General features: G+C 45.9%; 1 protein-coding gene across 1 annotated transcript in view; it reads right to left on the reverse strand.

The window, feature by feature from the left end:
• Window positions 1–2,315: 2,315 nt before the first annotated feature.
• LOC142788368 (uncharacterized) overlaps window positions 2,316–23,140 on the reverse strand; it is a 189,198-nt gene continuing 168,373 nt past the window's right edge. The window contains exon 5 of the mRNA XM_075884932.1: window positions 2,316–2,571. Within this exon, the coding sequence (XP_075741047.1) occupies window positions 2,423–2,571 (149 nt within the window). The 3' untranslated portion in view covers window positions 2,316–2,422. The remainder of the gene's footprint in view (window positions 2,572–23,140) is intronic.

Below are 23,140 nucleotides of genomic sequence, written 5' to 3' on the forward strand. Positions count from 1 at the left end.
CAACACATCGAAACACGAAACGACGAGCTACAGCCCTTTCTATATGCTCTACGCTCGCTCACCTCGACATACGCTGGACACTATCTTTCCTTTTGTCGTCCATGATGATTTAACAATTGCGGAAACGTTGTGTCGTGCGGAAGAGACACGTCGACTTGCCTGCTTACGTACACTGGCAGCGCAAGAGTCCTCCAAAACTCGCTACGACAGTCAACACAGGCATGTAACCTATGCCCCCGGTAATCTAGTGTGGGTGTGGACCCTAATACGCAGGCGTGGCTTGAGCCAAAAGCTACTGGCACGCTATGCCGGTGCTTTCGTGATACTCCATCGTCTCAGCGAGGTCAAATATGAAATTGCACGTGTCACCACTAGTGGCTGACGTTCATGCAAGATAGAGGTGACGCATGTTGCCCACCTGAAGCCGTTTACACGAACGATGCAAGAATGACTCGCCCAGAGGGCTTCATCTGAGATCGGAGGACTGATAAGAAGTACCACTACCAGGAAAAACAAGGGAAGCGCAGGTAGAGAATGATAACGACGTTGCCTTCACTGCGATCCCTCTAAGTGGGTATGAGCCATGGCGGTGGAGATCATCATCATTATACTGTGATCGCAGACTCAGGGCCTATTAAAAAACCACATTAAGATACCTTGCCTTGTGTAACAATATGTTCATCATATAAGAGTACCGCCATCGAGAAGACATTGCAAGGACTAAACGAGAGGTGGCTACCTACTACTACGACAAATACTACTACTACATACATTGCGGACACGACCCATAGCTCAACTTCTTCAGCCCTGATTTTTAAAACCGGCAGATATGTTTTTCTTGTTTTTTTAGAGTTACTACAACTTGAGAAGATCCAAAATATTTTTTCTCAGGATCCGATTAGTATACAAGAAAAATAGCTTCATGTGCTAAATAATGGACACTAGGGCTTATTGGTGGTAAAGTGAAATATGGTGATTTTAAATACATAAATTTATTAAGCCCTTGTTAGTGCAAGTTACCACTGTGCAAATAACATACAGCCGCCACGTGTTAGTTACAGCGCCTAACCTGCCAATAGCAAGTTTTTGCAGTCGTGGTACACAGCTCCTCGTTGCACTAGATTAGCCACTGTCTAAATAATGAACATTTTGCGAAATTGAACACCATAAAAACTGCCGTATTCTGTTTTTCGGCACCACAAATAATTCTATCCTTGTTTGAAAGGGCAACCTAATTAAACTACACTTATTCATTGTCTTGTTCTAGCTCCATCACGCACCATTACTATATTTCAAAAACAGATTAAAATTTATTATGTACCATATTGCTATTAGACACCCCTTACATGTTATATAGGTGATGTTGGCAGGTTTCTCGACTAAAATAACAAGAAATTGGGAGCTTTCACAAGAGCTACACATGTGGATTAGCCTAAATGCATTCAGTGGTTGGACAACCACTGAGCCATGGGGTTCTATATATAGGACATGAATATTGCCCACTGCTGCAGGCGATGCACTAGGGTTAGGAAAGACCCACTTTGTAAATAGCAAGTTATACATCTAAAATTAACATGAAAAAAGACGGTAGCTGCTAATTTATTAGTTCATCAGTAAGGTGTCATTCATTATTTCGTTGTGGCGATTGTCATTGTTATGGCGATCCGCCATTTCGTTGTCTGCTTTTCAGAGTTACAAAGAAGACGGGGACGAACAAATTAGTACCTATGCTTGCGCAGGTGCATTGAGGATATTTCGGACACCTTTTTTTATTTCCTGACTTGATTGTGTCACATTTAGCGACACAATTCCTTCATGTCCTTTTTATAGTACGTCAACGCTGAAAGCTTCGACCCTTCAAAAACATCGCACAAACGCTTTTATAAATTCACCCAAGAAGAATTGAAGGCGAATGCCCTAATGACAAAGTCAGCAAGCTGCTTGTGCACTACAGTTCATGAGGTGAGCGAGCGGTCACGTGAATGGTGAAAATTCTTGTCGATGCCACATCTTCGTTTAAGGTCACGTCCATGTATCAGAGAACGCCCACACCAAACATTTTACATAGTTATACATTTATGTATGAAGCTTCATGGGGTCGCCATGTATGCTATTCAGTGGTGCATGGTTGCCCAAAAGCGCTGCGCAGACGCAGGTACTAATACAGTACGTCTGTGTAATAACTTTGAGCGGTAATATAATAATTTATTAGTGATAGCGGTGTAACTTCATACAGTTATTGTTTATGAGTTTATGTAGTTTAATTAGTGGTCGAGTCACCTATAGATAGCAGTCAGTTTTCTTGAGACAACACATCGAAGAGCAGGTTTATTAAAGCAACATATGGAAACGACAAAACGACATCACAACTTGAAAGTATGTACTATATACCTTACAGTATCGATGAAAATTGTTTTTAGTTTTATTCACATCCAGGTGTACATTCATGAACCAGATCTGTGAGCTGTGAAATATAGGTCTTGTAAACCGATAAACAAGTGGCATAGACTTTCTTGAAGTTCTGGACTGAAAAGGTGATTTCCCACACATGTAGTTCGACACGGCTTGGTCCTGCATCGATGAGAGTGTTGAAGGAGTTAAATGAATAACAAATGTCCTTGTTTGCAGAATATTGAAATTGAAGTTAGAAAGAGTAAAAAGGCAACTAACGATCAAATGGATGTGATACAAGATTACGTTGTTGGCTATAAAACACGTACATTACCCAGTATACAACACGTACAATACCAAAGTTCAGTTAAGAATTAGCAGAAAGACTGTGTACTGAAATCGAAGGTTGTCGTCCGTAGCCAGTTTCAACTGAGACGAGGTGGCCATCTCATCAGTGAATTTGTGTAGTGGGGTGGCATTTGCTACAAAGGTGCGGCCTTGGGTGCGAGTGTGTGCGTTAGCTGTGTTGCAATACTGACCGTAGACGGCTAAATAGACAGCTAAGTGGACGGTGGACATCCGAGGTCCAGTTCCGATTCTCACGTAGCCGGCAAAATAGACCGCTTCGAGAAGGCCGCATTGTAGACAAATACGATGTAGGTTGCTTTGCTGTTCAAACAAGATGGCGTCTCAGAGCGAACTGCTCGAAAAGCTTGGATATCGCCCACATTGTCATCTGTACTAAAGCAGACGTTTTTCCAGGCGCTCAATGTCAGTAGTATTTATATTTCAACCGAAAATAAGATAAAAATAACAGTTACATTTGTTTATTTTAGCTTCCTACTCGCCTCGTCGCATAGTAGCCGTCTGAGACGTGCTTCATTTCTCTGACGCCCGGGCTCGATGCTGTCTTCTAAGCTGTCGCCCCGCCGCGGTGGTCTAGTGGCTAAGGTACTCGGCTGCTGATCCGCAGGCCGCGGGTTCGAATCCCGGCTGCGGTGGCTGCATTTCCGATGGAGATGGAAATGTTGTAGGCCCGTGTGCTCAGATTCGGGTGCACGTTAAAGAACCCCAGGTGGTCTAAATTTCCGGAGCCCTCCTCTACGGCGTCTCTCATAATCATATGGTGGTTTTAGGACGTTAAACCCCACATATCAATCAAATCAATCTAAGCTGTCTGCGTAGACCATATACGATGCTGTCTTATGATTGGAACACAGCTTTTTTTGCGTAAGTTGCTTTCGATATTTGTGTTGTTTACGCCTCATTACGCGTGTTTTCAATAGTTTGTTGTCTGTACTATTCCGTAAATTATGCCACGTGTGAGTCGAGCTGTGATGGAGATGCATGATTTAGGTGCATGATAAAAAAAAGTCACAGTTTTGTCGCAAGCCTGTGAAGCAATGAATGCAGCTGTAACAGATTGTAATGCTGCGACCATCAAATAACGCAACAACATAGGACACATCCTTTGAAGATCGCAGGTTCATTCTTGCTGTGCGAGCATCAAATTCGACCACTTTACTTCCTCTGCAATACAGTTCTAGAAATAACATCGCTTATAACTTCTATATGAAATCAGGCACGGAGACATATTGTCTATAGTACTCTTAATTTCCCATATTTTCCTGCAGTCCTAGGCTGCGTATGTTTATTTCTTTTCTTCACTTCCTTTGGCTTTATTTTCTGCTAGTTCTCATTAACGTAGGTCCTAACTATGCAAAAAGAGACAAGCCCTTAAAATTTTATTCCTTTCGTGCATTGATTGCTCAAACATACACAATAAAGTAGACATGGTGGAAAGGGGGGGGGGGGGGGGGGTTGACGGCCACTGTAGCAAAGTTGGTAGAGCATAAGACATTCTAAGGCCTTAGGTTACCCCTGCCAGTGGCAGACCGTTGAATGTTTGTTCACTTTACTTATATTGCGATAACAATTACAACTATATGGACATGCTTGACTGTAGTTTACCACCAGTGTGGGCCTCATCGTCATTCGCCGTATATCTATGCGTATCGATCTATCTATCTATATATATATATATATATATATATATATATATATATATATATATATATATATATATATACAAAAACGCAAGAAAAAGAATAATCTAGAAAAATACTCTGGCGCGCTGAATCGAACGTCTGACCTTTCGTTTGTGAGCGCATGGCGTGAGCCATTGAGCCACGAAGGACACCTCCTTTAACGATGAAACGGCAAGCTATTTATTATAGTGACCTATTAGGTCAAGTTCCCTATACCATTTATATCTGCTAAGAGGGAAATAGCGTGTTTTTAGTTTTACCAGCGAGATGACGCGATGAGCACGCTCGGATTCGAAAGTTGGCGTCCAGCTAGTCGTGATGCGCCGATACGTGCTTATCTCTCACGCGTGTTTTGCTCCACGGAGAGAAGGGGCCTTATCTGCGCACTTATCCTGTGGTAGGCCAGAATCTCACACCTTCGACTTTGACCGGAACAATTGCGCTTAGTTGCAGGGCGGACAAAGTTCAATTCGCTTGCTGAACACGGCCCCATTAGAGAAAAGACCGCGCTTTTCAAACTCAGTGAACTGTCAACGGGGGCACCTTTTAGTTCGCACTCATATCTCTACCTGTGATTACGTTTTGTGGCTCGTCTTTGTTTAAACAGCGCGATAAGTGTCGAGCTGTAAACGAGTTAGTTTGCTCTCGTCTTGTATGTGTTGTTTTCGTGCGTCATTTGTGGATGAGCAGCATGCTGCACGTTTCAATCTGCTTGCTGTTTTCAGTGTTACATTCAGAGTTGTCCTATCGCATTCATTGCTTCCCCCTTGTGACATAGGAGTGGGCATGGGATGGCAGCAGCGACAATGGTCGCTAAAAACCACTTCTGTCTTTTCACCCAGTAGACCCTCGTCATCGGAATGCGCATCCCTGTCTGCGTGGATTGTGCCGCGCACGTAGCCAAGTCTGGCACGTGCCCTCTTCCAGAGGCTTGCAGCGATGTCGGCGCTGATTTCCTGGGGCCCCCTCACCCACTGTGTGATGCGACACCGGAGCGTCTGAGGAAGGCCTCAACGACATCGCCAGTGACAACGGTGGACTACATAAGCTCGTCCTCGAAGCATCACCCGTTCAGTGGGCATGGAATAGCAGCAGCGATCATGGTCGCTAAAAACCATTTCTGTCTTTTCACTCAGTTGGCCCTCGTCATCAGAACGTGCATCCCTATCTGCGTGGATTGTGCCGCGCACGTACCCAAGTCTGGCGCGTGCCCTCTTCCAGAGGTTTGCAGCGATATCGGCGCTGATTTCCTGCGACACCCTCACCCACTGTGTGATGCGACACCGGAGCGTTTGAGGAAGGCCACAACGACATCGACAGCGACAACGGTGGACTACATAAGCTCGTCCTCGAAGCATGACCCGTTCAGTGGGCATGGGATAGCGACCGCGACAATGGTCGCTAAAAACCACTTCTGTCTTTTCCCCCAGGTTGGTTGTTATTCTATTCACTGTGGAAGATGTAATAACGTATGTTTACTGCTATTCCCATGCCCACACGTTTCAAAGGTTACTGCTGGTGAATGTGTTCATGTTGTGAAATTGCTTTTGTTAGGAGGTGACGTTGAATTGAATCCTGGTCCCCCAAAGCCAGACCCCTAAGTACAGGATAATGCAGTCCTATTAGCTATACGTCGCCTAACGGAGCAACTCGATGAGCGGCACGACAATATTCTAGCATCCATTGAAATTGTCAAAAATAACCAAAAGTTCTTGATAACAAAGTGTCCGACCTTACACACGTTTAGCAAACCTTAAAGAAAAGGTGAACGCTTTGGAAAACGTATCCGAGGGATCGCGTTCGGATTGTTCTGTTTGGATTGCGTCAGCGGTTCGTAATGAGAATGCTACTCTTCGCGCACGATTTGACGATTAAGAAGACCGATCGCCACGAGACAACTTAATCTTCCACGGAATTACTGATGCTGCAACCGAAACATGGTCAGACACAGAAGCAAAGGTTAGGGCAATCCTTTCAAGTTCTTTAGAGATGCAGCTTTCAGATGACGCGATATCTCGAGCCCACAGACTAGGAGCAAGTGCCGCACTGTTGTCGTACGGTTTGCATCATTCAAAGTTAGAGATAACACATTTTTCCAACAAGCAAAGTTGCGCAGTACAAACATTAACATTAACAAAGATTTCGGTAAAGCTAGCGGTCAAAAGTATTCAGTAAAATACATCATCATCATCAGCCTGACTACGTCCACTGCAGGACAAAGGCCTCTCCCATGTTCCGCCAGATAACCCGGTCCTGTGCTTGCTGCTGCCAATTTATACCCGCAAACTTCTTAATCTCATCTGCCCACCTAACCTTCTATCACCCCTTAATCCGCTTGCCTTATCTTGGAATCCAGTTAGTTACCCTTAACGACCAGCGGTTGTCCTGTCTACGCGCTACATGCCCGGCCCATGTCCATTTCTTCTTCTTGATTTCAGCTATGATATCCTTAACCCCAGTTTATTCCCTAATCCACTCTGCTCTCTTGTTGTCTCTTGAGGTTACACCTACCATTTTTCTTTCCATTGCTCGCTGCGTCGTCCTCAATTTAAGCTGAACCCTCTTTGTAAGTCTCCAGGTTTCTGCTCTGTAGCTAAGTACCGGCAAGATACAGCTGTTATATACCTTCCTCTTGAGGGATAGTGGCACCCCACCTGTCATAATTTGAGAGTGCTTGCCAAATGTGCTCCACCCCATTCTTATTCTTCTAGTTACTTCAATCTCGTGGTTTGGCTCCGCGGTTATTACCTGCCCTAAGTAGACATAGTCTTTTACAACTTGAAGTCCACTATTACCTATCTCGAAGCGCTGCTCTTTTACGAGGTTGTTGTACATTACTTTCGTTTTCTGCAGATTCATTTTAAGACCCACTTTTCTGCTCCCCTTGTCTAACTCTGTAATCATGAGTCGCAATTCGTCCCCTGAGTTACTCAGCAATGCAATGTCATCGGCGAAGCGCAGGTTACTAAGGTACTCTCCATTAACTCTTATTCCTAACTGTTCCCATTCTAGGCTTCTGAAAACTTCATGTAAGCACGCGGTAAATAGCATAGGAGAGATTGTGTCCCCCTGCTTACACCCTTCTTGATTGGTATTCTGTTGCTTTCTTTATGAAGCACTATAATAGCAGTTGATCCCCTGTAGATATCTTCCAGGATGTTTATATATATTTCATCGACACCCTGAATTCACAATGTCAGCATGACGGCTGATATTTCTACTGAATCAAACGCCTTCTCATAATCTATGAAGGCTATGTACAGTGGTTGGTTATATTCTGAGCATTTCTCTATTACCTGAATGATAGTATGAATGTGGTCAATTGTTGAGTAGCCTGTTCGAAATCCTGCCTGTTCCTTTGGTTGATTGAATTCTAATGTTTTCTTTACTCTGTTAGCAATCACCTTTGTAAATAGCTTGTATACTGCAGAGAGCAAGCTGATCGGCCTGTAATTCTTCAAGTCGTTGTCATCTCCTTTCTTATGTATTAAGATGATGTTAGCGTTCTTCCAAGACTCTGGTACCCTTCCCGTCAAGAGACACCTCGTAAACAGGGTGGCTAGTTTTTCTAACACAATTTGTCCTCTATCTTTCAGCAGATCTGATGTTACCTGATCCTCACCAGCAGCTTTGCCTCTTTGCATGCTCTCCAAAGCTTTTCTGACTTCTTCTGTCATTACTGGTGGGGTGTCATCTGGGTTACTGCTAGTTGTTATAGTATTAAAGTCGTGGTTGTCCTGGCTACTGTACAGATATCTGTAAAACTCCTTTGCTATTTTAACTATTCTACCCATATTGGTAGTTAATTTGCCTTCTTTGTTCCTTAGTGCATACATCCGATTTTCGCCTATCCCAAGTTTCCTCTTCACTGCTTTGACGTTTCCTCCGTTTTTCAGAGCATGTTCAATTTTCTCCATGATATACCTTCTTACATCGGATATCTTGCGCCTATTAATTACCTTCGAAAGCTCTGCCAGTTCTATTTTGTCTGTTGTACTTGAGACTTTCATGATTTGACGCTTTTTAATGAGATTCTTCGTTTCGTAGGAAAGCTTGCTAGTTTCCTGTCTAACTACCCTGCCTCCAAGTTCCACTGCACATTCCATAATGATACTTGTCAGATTATCATTCATTGTATCTATGCTAAGGTTGGTTTCCTCACTAAGAGCCGAGTACCTCCTCTGGAGCGAGACTCTGAATTCCTGTACTTTCCTTCTCAGTGCTAGCTCATTGATTGGTTTCTTGTGTATCGGTTTCTGTCGTTCCTTCCTCAAATCTAGGCGAATTCGAGACTGTACCATTCTATGGTCACTGCATTGCACCTTGCCAACCACTTCCACATCCTGCACGATGCCTGGGTGCGCACTCATTATAAAGTATATTTCGTTCTTATTTTCGCTATGAGGGCTCTTCCATGTCCACTTGCGGTTTCCTCGTTTTCGGTAGAAGGTATTTAAAATCCGTACATTATTGCGTTCTGCGAATTCTACTAGTAGCTCGCCTCTGGCGTTTCTAGTACCGATGCCATAATCTCCTACTGCCTGGTCTCCCGCCTGCTTCTTCCCTACCTTTGCATTGAAGTCTCCCTTCAGTATTGTATACCGTGTTTTTACCTTACTCATTGCCGATTGCACGTCTTCATAGAAGCTTTCAACTGAAGCATCATCATGGCTGGATGTAGGCGCGTAGGCCCGTACCACCTTCATCTTGTATATCTTATTCAGTTTAATTACGATACCTACCACCCTTTCATTAATGCTATAGTATTCCTCTATGTTACCAGCTATGTTTCTGTGGATTAGGAACCCCACTCCCAGTTCTCTTTTGTCAGCAAAGCTTGACAGCAAATAACATGCCCATTCTGTAGCACCGTATAGGCCTTGTGTGTCCTTCTAACCTCACTGAGCCTCATTATATCCTATTTAACACCCTCTAGCTCCTTGGGCAGTACAGCTAGACTTCCCTCACTAGATAAGGTTCTAGCGTTAAACATTTCCAAGTTCAGGTTCCAATGGCGGCCTGTCGGGATCCAGATATTCTTAGCACCCTCTGCTGCGTTGCAGATCTGACCGCCGCCGTGGTCAGTTGCTTCACAGCTGCTGGGGACTGAAGGCCGTGAGTTATTTGACGTATGCATGTGGGATACAACAAGATTGTTATTAACAAGAAAAGTTACGTGTACTGCCCAGTCACTGATCGTGTCTTGTCTGTTGTTCCAGTTGACGATAACAACGTAAACGACACTATCCTAAGTTCTCCTAGCTTGTTGGTCCAAGCGTCTTTGTAGCAACAAACAAATCCACGACGTGGTACAGTCAAACACAATTGTTCCTTTCTGCTTTGTAATGTGCGAAGTGTAATGGGCAAGCGAGACGCCCTGTCAACTCTGATTGACACCTGTCTTGCAGACGTCACCGTATTGACAGAGACGTGACTTTCCGTGGATGTAGACAGCTCCGAAATTCAAATTGCAAAAAAATACAAGTTTTATTGATGCGACTGTGGTTCGCATTGCGGAGGCGGTGTCCTCATAGCTGTTGCAGACGATTTGGTTTCATCGCACGTAGCTCTCGTTTGCCCTCTAGAATTAGTGTGCGTTAGTGTTCACCTGCACAATAAAGACGCTCCTGTTTGTGCGTGCTATCGGCCTCCTAATGTACCTGCTGGGTTTTCTTCAGATTTGTACAATGCCCTTAACATGCTTCATGTTCGGTTTCCCACCTCGCATATTATTCTTTTAGGCAATTTTTATTTCCCCGACATCCATTGGAATTGGCCTTGTACCTTACCTAGCTCCAGTAATTCTGAATCCACCTCTTTTATTAATACATGCTTAGAGTTTAACCTTAGCCAGTTGGTTAACTCCCCAACCCGTATCACGTCTACTAGTTCTACCATATTAGACCTGGTGTTCACAAATAACCCTGATCTCATCCAGTTTCTGTCAGTCGTGCCAGGTCTCAGCGATCACTCTGCCATTCGCTTCCTCGTACCAAACACGCCGTCAAAAATTAGTAAAACTACGAAAATAATCGGAGATTACAGGAGAGCTGACTACACGTTAATTATAGCTGAACTGGAGACATTTTCACAGGAATTTTTTACTAGCTTTTCTGAACACTCGGTAAACAAAAACTGGCTACGTTTTAGAGCTAAAATCGAAAAACTTACCGACCGCTTCATACCGCGCCGTAAAATAACCGATAACAATCGGTTTGCTTGGTTCACACCTACTTTAGGATGGCTACTTAATAAAAAGAAGCACATCTTTTGAAGTGCAAAGCTCTCAGGCAACATCAAAAGATGGGAGTATTATCGTAGTATAGCCTGAGTACGCACGCGCACTCTCACTTGCCCAGCGCTCATATTTAGAACAAACGTTGCCTTCTTTTTTAGTAACTAATCCTCGTAGGTTTTAGCAGGTAATTGGTGGAATTAACAAAAAAAAATTGACCTAGTTTCAGAGAGCGAATCATTTATTCTAAGAGAAAATTGTTGCCTAGCTCTTAACAGTGTATTGTCATCTTCATCTGTAAACGTGGCGCCTACCACTGTTCCTAACTTGTGTACTCACAACTACGATCTAATTGAGCCAGTACACCATGATTGGGAGGGCATAAGAAAATTATTAAAAAATCTCAATCCTTCTTTTTCCCCCGGAGATGACGTAATTAACGCCAAGTTTCTCAACAACACCGCAATGTTTTCGTCCTTAATACTGTGCAGAATTTTTTCAGTCTTTGGAATCCAGTACCCTGCCAAACGACTGGAAAGTAGGGAAGGTGGTTCCTCTTTATAAGTCAGGTAACAGCAACAATTTCCACAATTATAGACCCATCTCACTAACTAGTGTGCCATGTAAGCTATTAGAACATGTCATTTAATGCAACTTAGTCAACTTTCTAGAGAATAATTCTTTTTTTACTAACTTTCAAAATTGTTTTATAAAAAGTTACTCGTGTGAAACTCGGTTCTTATGCTTTACTAATTACTTGCTAATGATCGTGGTACTTTAATTGATTGTGTATTTATCAACATTTCTAAAGCATTTGACACAGTTTGTCACGAATTACTACTTTTAAAATTAAGTGAACTAAATCATGACCAACACATCTTAAGTGCATCGAGTGCTTCTTACGTAACCGCGAGCAATTTGTGACGGCTAATGAATGTAACTTTCCTCCTACTGCCGTAACCTCAGGTGTGCCTCAAGGCTCTGTTTTGGGTCCCTTACTTTCTATATATATTAATAATTTGCCTCAAGACATTTCCTCCTTCATTAGGTTATTTGCTGATGATTGTGTTATTTACCGTGAAATTTTGACCTCTAACGACACTGACACTCTGTAATCTGACCTAAACAATATTTCTTCCTGGTGTAATAATTGACTAATGAAACTTAACACAAATAAATGCAAATCAATGAGGATAGCTCGTAACCCTTCAAAAGTTGCGTCCCCCTCGTACGTACTTATTAACACTCCCCTAAACGACGTTTCTTCTTACAGGTACCTCGGTGTTAACATTTCTAACAACCTGTCATGGCAGGCTCACGTTGACTGCATAACATGCAACGATAATCAAACTCTTGGCTATTTAGGTCGAAATTTTTCTCTTGCTCCAGTTAACTTAAAGCTTCTCCTGTATAAATCATTACTGCGGCCAAAACTCGAATATGCGTCGTCTATCTGGGATCCTCATATTCACATGCTCATAGACAACATTGAATTCATTCAGAATTGCTCAGCACATTTCATATTGTCCAATTACTCTCGAAGTGCAAGTGTCACATTAATGAAGGCTCAACTAAATTTGCATAACCTCTCAGTACGACGCAAAAATTCACGTCTCTGTCTCTTTCATAAGATCTATCACACTAACAGAACCCTCTCTGGTTCACTGTTTTTTCCACCAGCCTACACATCAGCACGCAATGACCATCAATACAAGGTTGCGGTTTCCTTCTGCCATACGTACCAGCACTTTAACTCTTTCATCCCTAGAACATGTACTGACTGGAACCACCTTCCCCTATCGATTGCTTCAATCATAGACGCCAACGCGTCCAAATCAATTATTCTTGAAAGTGCATTAAATTAATTCTTATCCTGCTGTTTTGTTTTACTTCTTATAGATATGTGTTGTCCCATTCCTCTCTGTATTGCCCAGTGTCTTGAGAGTAAATAAATGAAATGAAATGAAATGAAAAACTGTGACTTTTTTCACATATCCTAATCGCTAGAAACAGCATTTCTTGACTTTCTTGTCTCTTAGTTGTAATTAATTCTTGTGTATCACTAAGGTGATCAAATGTGCATTACGTTTGCTCGAATGTAACGCGAGTTCTTTTCCCCAGATTTTTGCTACCCAAAGCTGGCCATCGTTTTGCAATCGAATACCGCAACACCTTTTTTTTCTTCGTGAACGCAATGAAGTCGCTCCTCGTGCTACAATGGTGGTCACGCTACAATGACGTAAAGTATATACTGATAGTAACAAACACGACCTATTTTAAATTCGAAACCATAGTGATAAGCCAGCGCGTTAATAAAGATATATAAATAAATATTTACACACTAAGAGAAACGTCATTTGTCTAGTCGTTTTAGCTTGTGAGTTTAAAATAGCGACCGAGTTCAGCGCATACAGCCACAGGAAATCAAGAAACTATGTGAGATAAAAGAGATTGTCGCATCGGCTGTTTTTTTTTCGTTCTGAGCGGTAAATTTCTGTGAATTTTGACAACAGGATAGCCAAATCTGACAGAAAATTTCACAGTATTTTGACGATATGTGACATGCACGTTGAGAGTAAGTTGGAAGCACCCTAACTTGGACTGGTTCCTGAGAAAAGTGTTTGCGAACCCAGATCAGGCATTGGTGCTCTGCTCAATTGCACGGCTTGAGGAAGTTGGTCTGCTTACTAGTTTTTTTTTCTGGTTTTAACACGATGGCGAAAAAGAGCTTCTTTCACAGAAATTTCAGCGTTGGTGGTGTCAGTCATGAGCGAAAAGCCAACTTATGACCGAAAAATAGAGAAATACGCAAACAAAACAAGAAATAAAAAAAATCCAGATTCGAGTGCGGATCGAACCCGGGCCTCCGGCATGGCAATGCGGTGTTGCGCCACACAGCCATGCATCTCTTTATGGGTACATGGAAAATATCTTATTCTGCTTAAATATGCTGTGAAAGTAAATTTTATGTTTTTCCGAACACGTGTCCTGCCTACATGCCTCACAATAAAAGATGTACTATCGCAGTAATAATGCAAGGTACAAGTTTACGATGGCACCGGGCGTCAAAAGATGTATATCTCATGATGACTCATTGATTGAAAGCGAGAAACTCATCAAAAAACACTCATACCTTCATGTGCCTATTTTCTTAAGGCCACGTAGTAGGCTCAATGTAAGTTTGAAGCCCCACCATGGTTGTCTAGTGGCTAAGGTACTCGGCTGCTAACCCGCAGGTCGCGGGTTTGAATCCCGGCTGCGGCGGCTGCATTTCCGATGAAGGCGGAAATGATGTAGGCCCATGTGCTCAGATTTGGGCGCACGTTAAAGAATCCCAGGTGGTCGAGATTTCCGTAGCCCTCCACTACGGCGTCTCTCATAATCATATGGTGGTTTTGGGAAGTTAAACCCCACATATCATCAATGTAAGTTTGAAAAGGCTTCACGGGCTGTGATTGCCCGTGGAAGCAAGGGAAATTAGCACCTGAGGTTGTAATTGCTTGTGGTTGTAATGCTAGTTATCACACAGGATGCAGCCATACGTGAAAGCTTCACTGACACAAGCAACTTTCACCTTCATGGATTACATCTTTGTAATACACAAATTAAACTTCTCGAGTAACATCATACAATGAAAATTGTGCATGAAGTGCTTGAAATCCGCACTAATAGCAGAATAACGCTCTTGCGTTCATTTCTAAAGGTCAACTCCGGAGACTTTTCAAGGTCAATGAATCTCAATGAAATTCACTGGGTACGCTCATTTGCACGTTTGCGCCATTCATGCCAAATTGCAAGCCTTAGAGGTTTGCCGATTCTTTTCAAATAAAATTGATAGCTTTCCTCGGAACGCTCACCTCGCTTGCCAGAATTGAACATCATAGTGCGTGTTACGTTGAGTTTGGCCTGGCGAAAATTACGAAACTGATGTGCCACTGTATCGTCTGCTTGTCTTCAATAAATTGTGTAAGTTCGGCCGGCGCCTCCTTGGCTGAGCGTGAGATTTCCTTTTCCGTGTTGGTGGGCTTGCAATGAAGGAAAGTTAGCGTTGCGTTGTAAGCCACACACGATTCGTCATATATTCACCATAACAGCGTAAGCGTTTTAGCTGATCGCTGTGGACAGCGTGGACAGGTAGAGCTATCTGTCGGGCATTATGCGGAATCAGGCAGATTTGGGCAAATGATAAAGTGACACGTAGAAGCGCACTTGGTTGGGCTTCGGTTTTGGTATTACAGTAGTTTGGTAATTAAAGATTCTTTTGATTTTATTGAGCACTTCAGCTATTGGGTGCGTAGCAAGACTGTATCAGGAACACAAAAGCACCAGGAACGTAAAAGCACACTAAAACTGCTTGATTTTATTGAGGTTTAGTGAGGTTGGGCCGCAGTGCCATGATCTAGCGGCGGTGGAATGTAGGAACTAGACACGAAGCGCAGGCCGCAAGGGAATGCGCGCTGTTACGAAAGACGGCGACGCCAACACGGTCCCGAAGGCGCCACTGCTTCAAACTTTGCCGGGAAGGTCATCAGCCGTTTGGTAGCGTAAGTTTCTCAGCTCGCGACTGCTTTTGCGCAGAGCTGATAGACGAGCAGACGAGACGGCAGTGAGTTAAACAAGGTTTATGTACATCATATATACAGAGGCGTTACGAATTCGGCCCTGGGGCCGACAGCTTAGAGACTCGGACAGCCGATCTCTCTCCTCTGACACATATGTCTACTGCTCGCGACGCGCCGCAAGGCGTTTTTTATATGCACCGGGAGGATTCTTTGAGTAACCAAATATCCAACCAGAAGCGCCGCTGGCTGTGAGGTCAGAATCTTCAAATGGTGTCGCCGCTGGGCCACGTCATTCTCATGGAATCCGGAGTCGCTGCGCTGTACGTGGCTTCACCCAAGAACGAGTGACGTCCAGGACTTGACTCAGCCTCTAGACGAGGTTCCATTTCGCTGGCCTCGGGACTGACTGCTGGAACAAGATCATGATCTGAACTGGCTAAATGCCCGTTGCGATGAGTCACGGCTGTCCACCGTAGTCGCAGCAGAACGACTGTTTGAAAGTGAGTTGTGGTACGCAGGCTAGCTCCCACTCTCGGCGTTGGCAGGTACTGTTTGCTCACTGCGACGCTCAGATTCTGCGCGGCGCTCTATTCGCCACCTTCGCACAATAAGAGTAAGTTGAAATCTTCGCTGGCAACTTTTATCAGTCGAGTCGTGTGGGCCACCACAGAATCCACAGGTCGGGGAACCTTTTTTCCGCTCCTCTTGCACACAGCTTCGTTCAATGTCGGACAGACGTCCGCCCTGTGCTTTACTCTGCCACAGGCGTAGCAGCAGTCATGCTGCCGATGGTAAAGCGAGCATCTGACCAGCGGCGCGCCGAAATAAAAGAAGCTGGGAACTTTGTAGTCATTCAAGACAATAACCACCGTTTCAGTGTTTTTAATACGTCTCACTCTCAGAGCTGAGGGATTATTTTCAGTGAGGGTGCTCCTCTTCAGCTCCGTCTGACTTTCCGATGCGTCAATCTTACGGATGACCCCCTTGCATGTCTCATGCGGGGCAGCCCCGTAAATGTTGATGTCATACTTGTTCATTCCCAATGCAAGGCAGGTCATCCTGAGGTAGGAGTCAGTGTTTGTCTGGGACTCCTTGCTAATAACTATAATATTTAGCGTTGCATACGGGCAGACGATATCCTGACTGATTAGCGTAGGTGCAATGCCGGCCACCTCTGCGATAGCCCAGCCAAGTCCAGCTGAGCCCACCTTTTCAACATACAAGTCACCCCTTGTACAATTATCTTCCAATGCTCGCTCAGCAGTCGAGGCATTCTTGATGATTTTATAACGTTTTTCTTCAAGTTGAGAGCTTTTCTTGCAGCACTGAAATGGCCCCTGGCAATCATGCCGCACGCCGTGGCACGCTATGTTCTTCTCCAAACTTTTCTGGATTGAGGTCATCACCGTTCATATTAACAGCAGCACCATCCAGCATATTGGCTCATCCGGTGGAACAAAGGGCGCGTCCTGTCCGGTAGATGGCAACTCGGCGTTGTGGTTTTTCGCCCAAGCACGCGAGGTGTCGGTGGCGTAAAAGTCCGGAAAATGCTCAAAAACAGACCTACCGGTGAATGTACACTACCGACGTGAATCTTGGCAGCGCGAACTTGAGGCGCAGAACAAGAAAAACCAAAAAATCATTTGCTGAAGCGGGAGCCCAAAGACCCCCGACTGCTCCACTCTACGCCACCTGGCGTTCTCCTTACCCTGGCGCCACGTTTGATGTTTGTGGCACATGGATCGAGGGACCGGTTGTTTAGTAGTGCTATTAGCCCCGAGAACAAACAATGGCGTCGCTGCAGTTGCGGCTAAGTGACGTCACGGCACGGACTCACCTGCTCTGCCACCGACGCATGGTTCTGATTTCCAGAGAACTTGGCAGAGACTATACGCGATGAAACATTTGTGTCGAAGTATTACAAATGAAATAGGGACCTTTTCAGTTTACTTACAGCATTGCGATTTACCGTGCAAGTAATATCTGCATCTGCAAGTAATGTAGCTCATTAGACAGATTGGCGCTTTGGGATGCAGGAGGCTTTAGATGAATCTCTTTCATGCACAATCACTTATAATGGTGAGAAAAAAAGTAACGATGCCAACCAGAGAATGGTTTCTGGAATCATGAGAAGTCGGTATAGGCGTCAGACTCTGGAGTTTTGTGGACACACAGCGCCACCTGTCGATGCAACCATGTGTAGTGCAAAGCCCGATTCCCTTGCACAGCTTGCTGCGCAAACAGGTGGAACTATTCAGCGCAAGAAACAACGATTGAGCTAAATATTAGATGCCTTTGTACATTGAGCACTCAGAAAAAGAGCTGGAAATTTATCTCTTAGTCAAACTCGTCTCCGCATTGTCGTGAAGTGCTTGCTGGTTCACTCACCTGAACTAGCGCGAAAACGAGAGCAGATGCAACAACTTCGCGCTCTACGAATACAAACCCCTGTCTTTGCTACTGTTGCGTTAGGAATTGCCGCGGACGTAGATGACTTCAATTTTACTAATTACCGCAGGTTTCGCAAAGCAGAAGGGTGAAGGTGCTAAATACAGGCCGTTGTGAACGTGCTGGGTAAGCGAATACTCGCGTTCTCCACAGCCTTTTGTTTGAGTAAGTGGGTGAATGTATGCATCCTGTTATTATTTTGAGTAGGCTTGACGGTTAACCATGATAACTTTGATGATGAAGCTTAAGAGACCCTCTGACCATGGTGTGAGAAGTAGATAGATGACGCCCAGCCGCGATACACATCACACAAGCTGCGACCTCAGATAATCTGAAGTAATCGCCCCTCACAAAGCAGTACGCACACTAGGGCTTTGAAGGCTCTAAGTGCTGGCTTTAACTAGGAAGTGTGAACATGTGCTTCATACAGGTAAATCGCAAACTGATCGCGACCACAAACAGTTTTTTTGCATTTGCTCTTATAGGCATTACTCGGCTGCTGACCCGCAGGTCTCGGGTTGGAATTCCAGCTGCAGCAGCTGCATTTCCGATGGAGGCGGAATTGTTTCAGGCCCGTGTGCTCAGATTTGGGTGCACGTTAAAGAACCCCAGGTAGTCAAAATTTTCGGAGCCCTCCACTATGGCGTCTCTCATAATTATATGGTGGTTTTGGAAAGTTATACCCCACATATCAATCAATTATCTTATAGGCATTACCGAAGCTATCACGGAGGCATTGGTTTTGTCTTTAGTTGTACACTGAGGAAGTGGACACGCATGTATATCCTATTTGCAGTATATTGTCACCAATCTTGTCTCACTCAAGGAAACCTTCCGCAGAACTGCTCGTCAAGCTAGGACAAAGAAAACGGCTCCAACCCAACCTCTTCGTCCTCTTCCACACGAAAACCACGCGAATTCATGCGGCATTAAAAAGCGGCTCAATCCCAACCTCTTCGTCCTCTTCCACACGAAAACCACGCGAATTCATGCGGCATTAGTCCCCCCTTTTAAAAAGCATCGACTCGATGCTTCTAAATAAAAGAAGAAGAAAAAAAAAACCCATAATTAGAACACGCGTTGACGCAGAGAATCACAAAGTGAGTGCCAGGGAAAACAAAGAGGGCGCACAAGCACTTGGACCATGCGCGAACACAACAGCACCAGTGGAAGAGTCAAGAAGAAAAAAAAAAAAACACCACATGAGATCACTGTCACGTTTGCGAAGTAACTCGCAAGCATAGAGACTATTGTGTGTAGTACGGCTTGAGTCGTACGACATGCACAGTTTCGGGCCGATGTTGTCGACGTGACGACACTGTGCCGTCCGGAAGTACTTCGTATGTAAGATCACTCACACGTCGGATAACCTTGTATGGTCCGAAATAACGGCTCAGAAGCTTTTCAGACAAGCCTGGTCGTCGGACAGGAGTCCACACCCACACTCGTTCACCCGGGTGGTATGCGACGTTTCGACGGCGAAGGTTGTAACGTCGTGCATCTGCGTCTTGTTGGTGACCGATGTTCACGCGAGCCAGTTGACGAGCCTCTTCGGCGTACTGCGTGTATTGCTCGGCTTCTGGAGAAAGAGCATCGCTATTATCGTACGGCAGCATAGCGTCAAGCATCGTTTGTACGTTGCGTCCATAAACAAGGTGGAAAGGTGAAAATCGGGTTGTTTCCTGCATTGCCGTATTGTATGCGAACGTGACGTATGGGAGGATATCGTCCCAGGTTTTGTGCTGCACGTCCACGTACATTGACAGCATGTCCGCTATGGTCTTGTTGAGCCTTTCCGTCAGTCCATTACTTTGTGGGTGGTAAGCCGTTGTTTTTCGGTGACTCGTGCAGCTCAGTCTGAAAATGTCCTCTAGCATTTGTGCCGTAAATGATGTTCCTCTATCCGTAATCACACATGACGGCGCGCCGTGCCGGAGGACGATGTGCTGCACGAAGAACTTCGCCACTTCAGACGCCGTGCCGCGGGGTAACGCCTTTGTCTCAGCATACCGGGTCAAGTAATCGGTTGCCACTATAATCCATTTGTTACCAGTGGCCGACAAAGGGAAGGGTCCTAGAAGGTCCATTCCCACGAGGTCGAAAGGTGTCCGTGGTGGTGTAATAGGGTGGAGAAGGCCCGCAGGTTTCACGGGTGGCGTCTTGCGACGCTGGCACTCGCGGCAGCCTTGCACGTAGCGGTGTACACTGGTCGAAAGTCGTGGCCAATAGTACTGCTGGCGCACTCTGGCGAGAGTCCGCGAGTAGCCCAAGTGTCCCGACGTGGGCTCGTCGTGGCACGCGAGGAGGATGTCATCCCGCATGTCGGCTGGTACAACGAGGAGGAAGGCTTTGTTGCTACCTCGAGCATTTTTCTTGTAAAGAATGCCCCTCCTTAGACAAAAGGATGACAATTCGCGAGCGATGCGCCGAGGAGTGTGAGAATTTCGGCCTTCTAAGGAATCAATAATAGGGCGCAATTCCTGATCGGCTCTCTGTCTAGACATAAAGTCAGAATCACTGAGGGCTCCGAGAAAACCATCAGCATATTCCGAGTCCATATCAGGATGTCCCACGGGTGCTCGAGAAAGTGCGTCGGCATCTTCGTGCTTGCGCCCAGACCTATACACAATCATGATGTCAAACTCTTGCAAGCGCAAACTCCACCGAGCGAGACGACCAGACGGATCACGGAGATTGGCCAGCCAACACAGCGAATGGTGATCGGTCACCACCTTGAAGGAGCGGCCGTAGAGGTAAGGTCGAAACTTTGCCGTTGCCCACACGACCGCGAGGCATTCCTTCTCTGAAGTGGAGTAGTTGGCCTCGGCTCGAGAGAGAGTACGACTGGCGTAAGCTATGACATGTTCTACGCCGTTGTGCCGTTGTACAAGGACAGCGCCAAGTCCGACGTTGCTTGCATCCGTGTGAACTTCGGTATCAGCGTCCTCATCAAAATGCGCAAGAACAGGTGCCTCTTGCATTCGCTGCCGTAACTCTGCGAAAGCTGCTTCTTGCTCTGTAGTCCAGGCAAACGGTACATCATCTCGGGTGAGTCGCGTGAGCGGTTCGGCTATCGTCGAGAAGTTGGTAATGAATCGGCGATAATAAGCACACAAGCCGAGAAAACGCCGCACCGCTTTTTTGTCTGACGGCACAGGAAAGGTGGCGACTGCTGCAGTTTTTTCTGGGTCAGGCCGCACTCCATCCGCACTCACAACATGTCCCAGAAATTTCAGCTCATCGTAGCCGAAATGGCACTTCTGGGGTTTTAGCGTGAGTTCGGCCGAACGAATAGCTTCCAGAACCATTCTTAGACGCTTCAGATGTTCTTCGAAACTCTCGGCAAAGATGACCACATCATCAAGGTATACAAGGCAGCTTTGCCACTTCAAGCCAGCGAGAACGGTATCCATCATTCGCTGGAATGTTGCGGGAGCCGAACAGAGGCCGAAAGGAAGAACTCTGAATTCATAAAGCCCATCGGGAGTTACAAACGCTGTCTTCTCTCTGTCTCGCTCATCGACCTCTATCTGCCAATAGCCGCTCTTCAAATCTATCGATGAAAAATACTTCGCGTGTCGTAGCCTGTCGAGAGAATCATCAACCCGTGGAAGCGGGTAGACGTCTTTTTTGGTGACGCTATTGAGTTTCCTGTAGTCAACACAGAATCGCAGCGTTCCGTCTTTCTTCTTTACTAGAACGACTGGCGAGGACCACGGGCTGCTCGACGGTTGTATCACCCCGTCGTCAAGCATCTCCTTTACCTGCGTCTGTATAGTCTCGCGTTCTTTAGCCGAAACACGGTAAGGTTGCTGGCGGATTGGGCGAACATCATCGTCGGTAATAATTCGGTGCTTTATGAGGGGTGTTTGACCGACTCTAGATGAAGAGGCGAAGCAAGATTTAAATTCCTTCAGCAGGGTATGCAGTGCGGCCTTCTTCTCGTCCGAAAGCTTCGAACTGACGTCGATGTGGTCCAGAAACTTATCTCCATCAACCATTTCCTCGGATGCGAAGCACTCGGTGACATCCGCTACATGGTCTCCGAAGGCCACGGTGGTGCCGCGGAAAAGATGTCGGTGCTCGAAGTTAAAATTTGTGACGAGTATCTGCGACCGTCCGTCACGCACACGCAGAATGCTTCGCACTGCACACACACCTTGAAGCAGTAAAAGGGATACGTTGCTCTCGGCGACCACGTCACCGTCTTGGAGGTCTTCACAGGTGACTTCTACGAAAGCAGTCGCTCGGGGAGGCAACGTCACGCTTTCGTCGGCAACACGCAGCGCAGGTCTACGACAGCTATCAGCGCCTCGATCGGTTGCAAGTTGCGTCGAGAAAGTCACCATTCGCTCGCGGAGATTTATGATCGCGCCATTCTCTCGAAGGAAGTCCATTCCAAGGATGAGCTGACGAGAACAGTCGCGTAGTACGAGGCAGGTTACCACAAACGTTGACTCGCGTATTTCCACTCTTGCGGTACAGCGACCCAATGGAGTAATAACGTGGCCTCCAGCAGTGCGAATACGCGTCCCATTCCAAGGTGTCATCACTTTCTTAAGACTGGTTGCCAATTTTCCGCTCATAATAGAATAATCTGCACCTGTGTCCACCAATGCGCTGACCTGAAGACCGTCTATCAGCACGGGAATGTCGAGTGAGACTCGGCCACTGGGTTCAGACGCACAATCCGGCATTTCTCTCGCACTGCACTCAGACGTCAATTCAATGTCTGCAGCGTTTTGTGGAAGCGTCGATAGGAGGTCTTCCGCACTTTTAGTCCCAGCGACCTCGCCCCCGAAGGTCGCTGCCTTCAGTTTTCCCGACGAGGGCTTGGGGAACGTCCCCGTGCCATCGTACTGAGACGTGGTCCAATAGCTGCGGGTCGTCGTGGAGATGGAGACCGCGATTGACGCCGTGAGAAAGGCAGACGTTGCTGCGCGAGGTAGTCCTCAATTTCTCTTGGCCTCTGACCAACTAGGGGACGAGGCGAATGAATAGAGAAACCGCGCAGTCCAAGTTGTCGGTATGGACATTCCCGGTAGATGTGACCGGCTTCACCGCAATGGAAGCAGAGGGGTCTTCTATCCGACGTACGCCAAATATCGGACTTCCGCGGAGGGGCACGGCGACCGTCGATGTCCAAACCAGCATGCGCAGATTGAATTGAAACTGGCGGCATCGTCTGGATTGGGACTGCAGGGCTTGAGACCGGCATGGAAGTGCGCAGAGCTTCGGCATATGTGCGGTTCCCAACATCAGTGGACGCAGGAGGTGGTTCTAGATTTGTAACCGTTGGTTGAGGGCGACGGCTGTGAAGCACCTGCTGGACCTCGTCCCGAATAATATTGGTGATGCTGCTTACCTCCGGCTGTCTCGCCCCGTGTAGTTTCGCGATTTCCTCGCGGACGACGGAGCGGACGATTTCGCGAATCCACTCAATGCTGTTGCTCCCG

The sequence above is a fragment of the Rhipicephalus microplus genome, unplaced genomic scaffold (assembly GCF_043290135.1).
Source record: "Rhipicephalus microplus isolate Deutch F79 unplaced genomic scaffold, USDA_Rmic scaffold_56, whole genome shotgun sequence".
Taxonomy (NCBI): domain Eukaryota; kingdom Metazoa; phylum Arthropoda; class Arachnida; order Ixodida; family Ixodidae; genus Rhipicephalus; species Rhipicephalus microplus.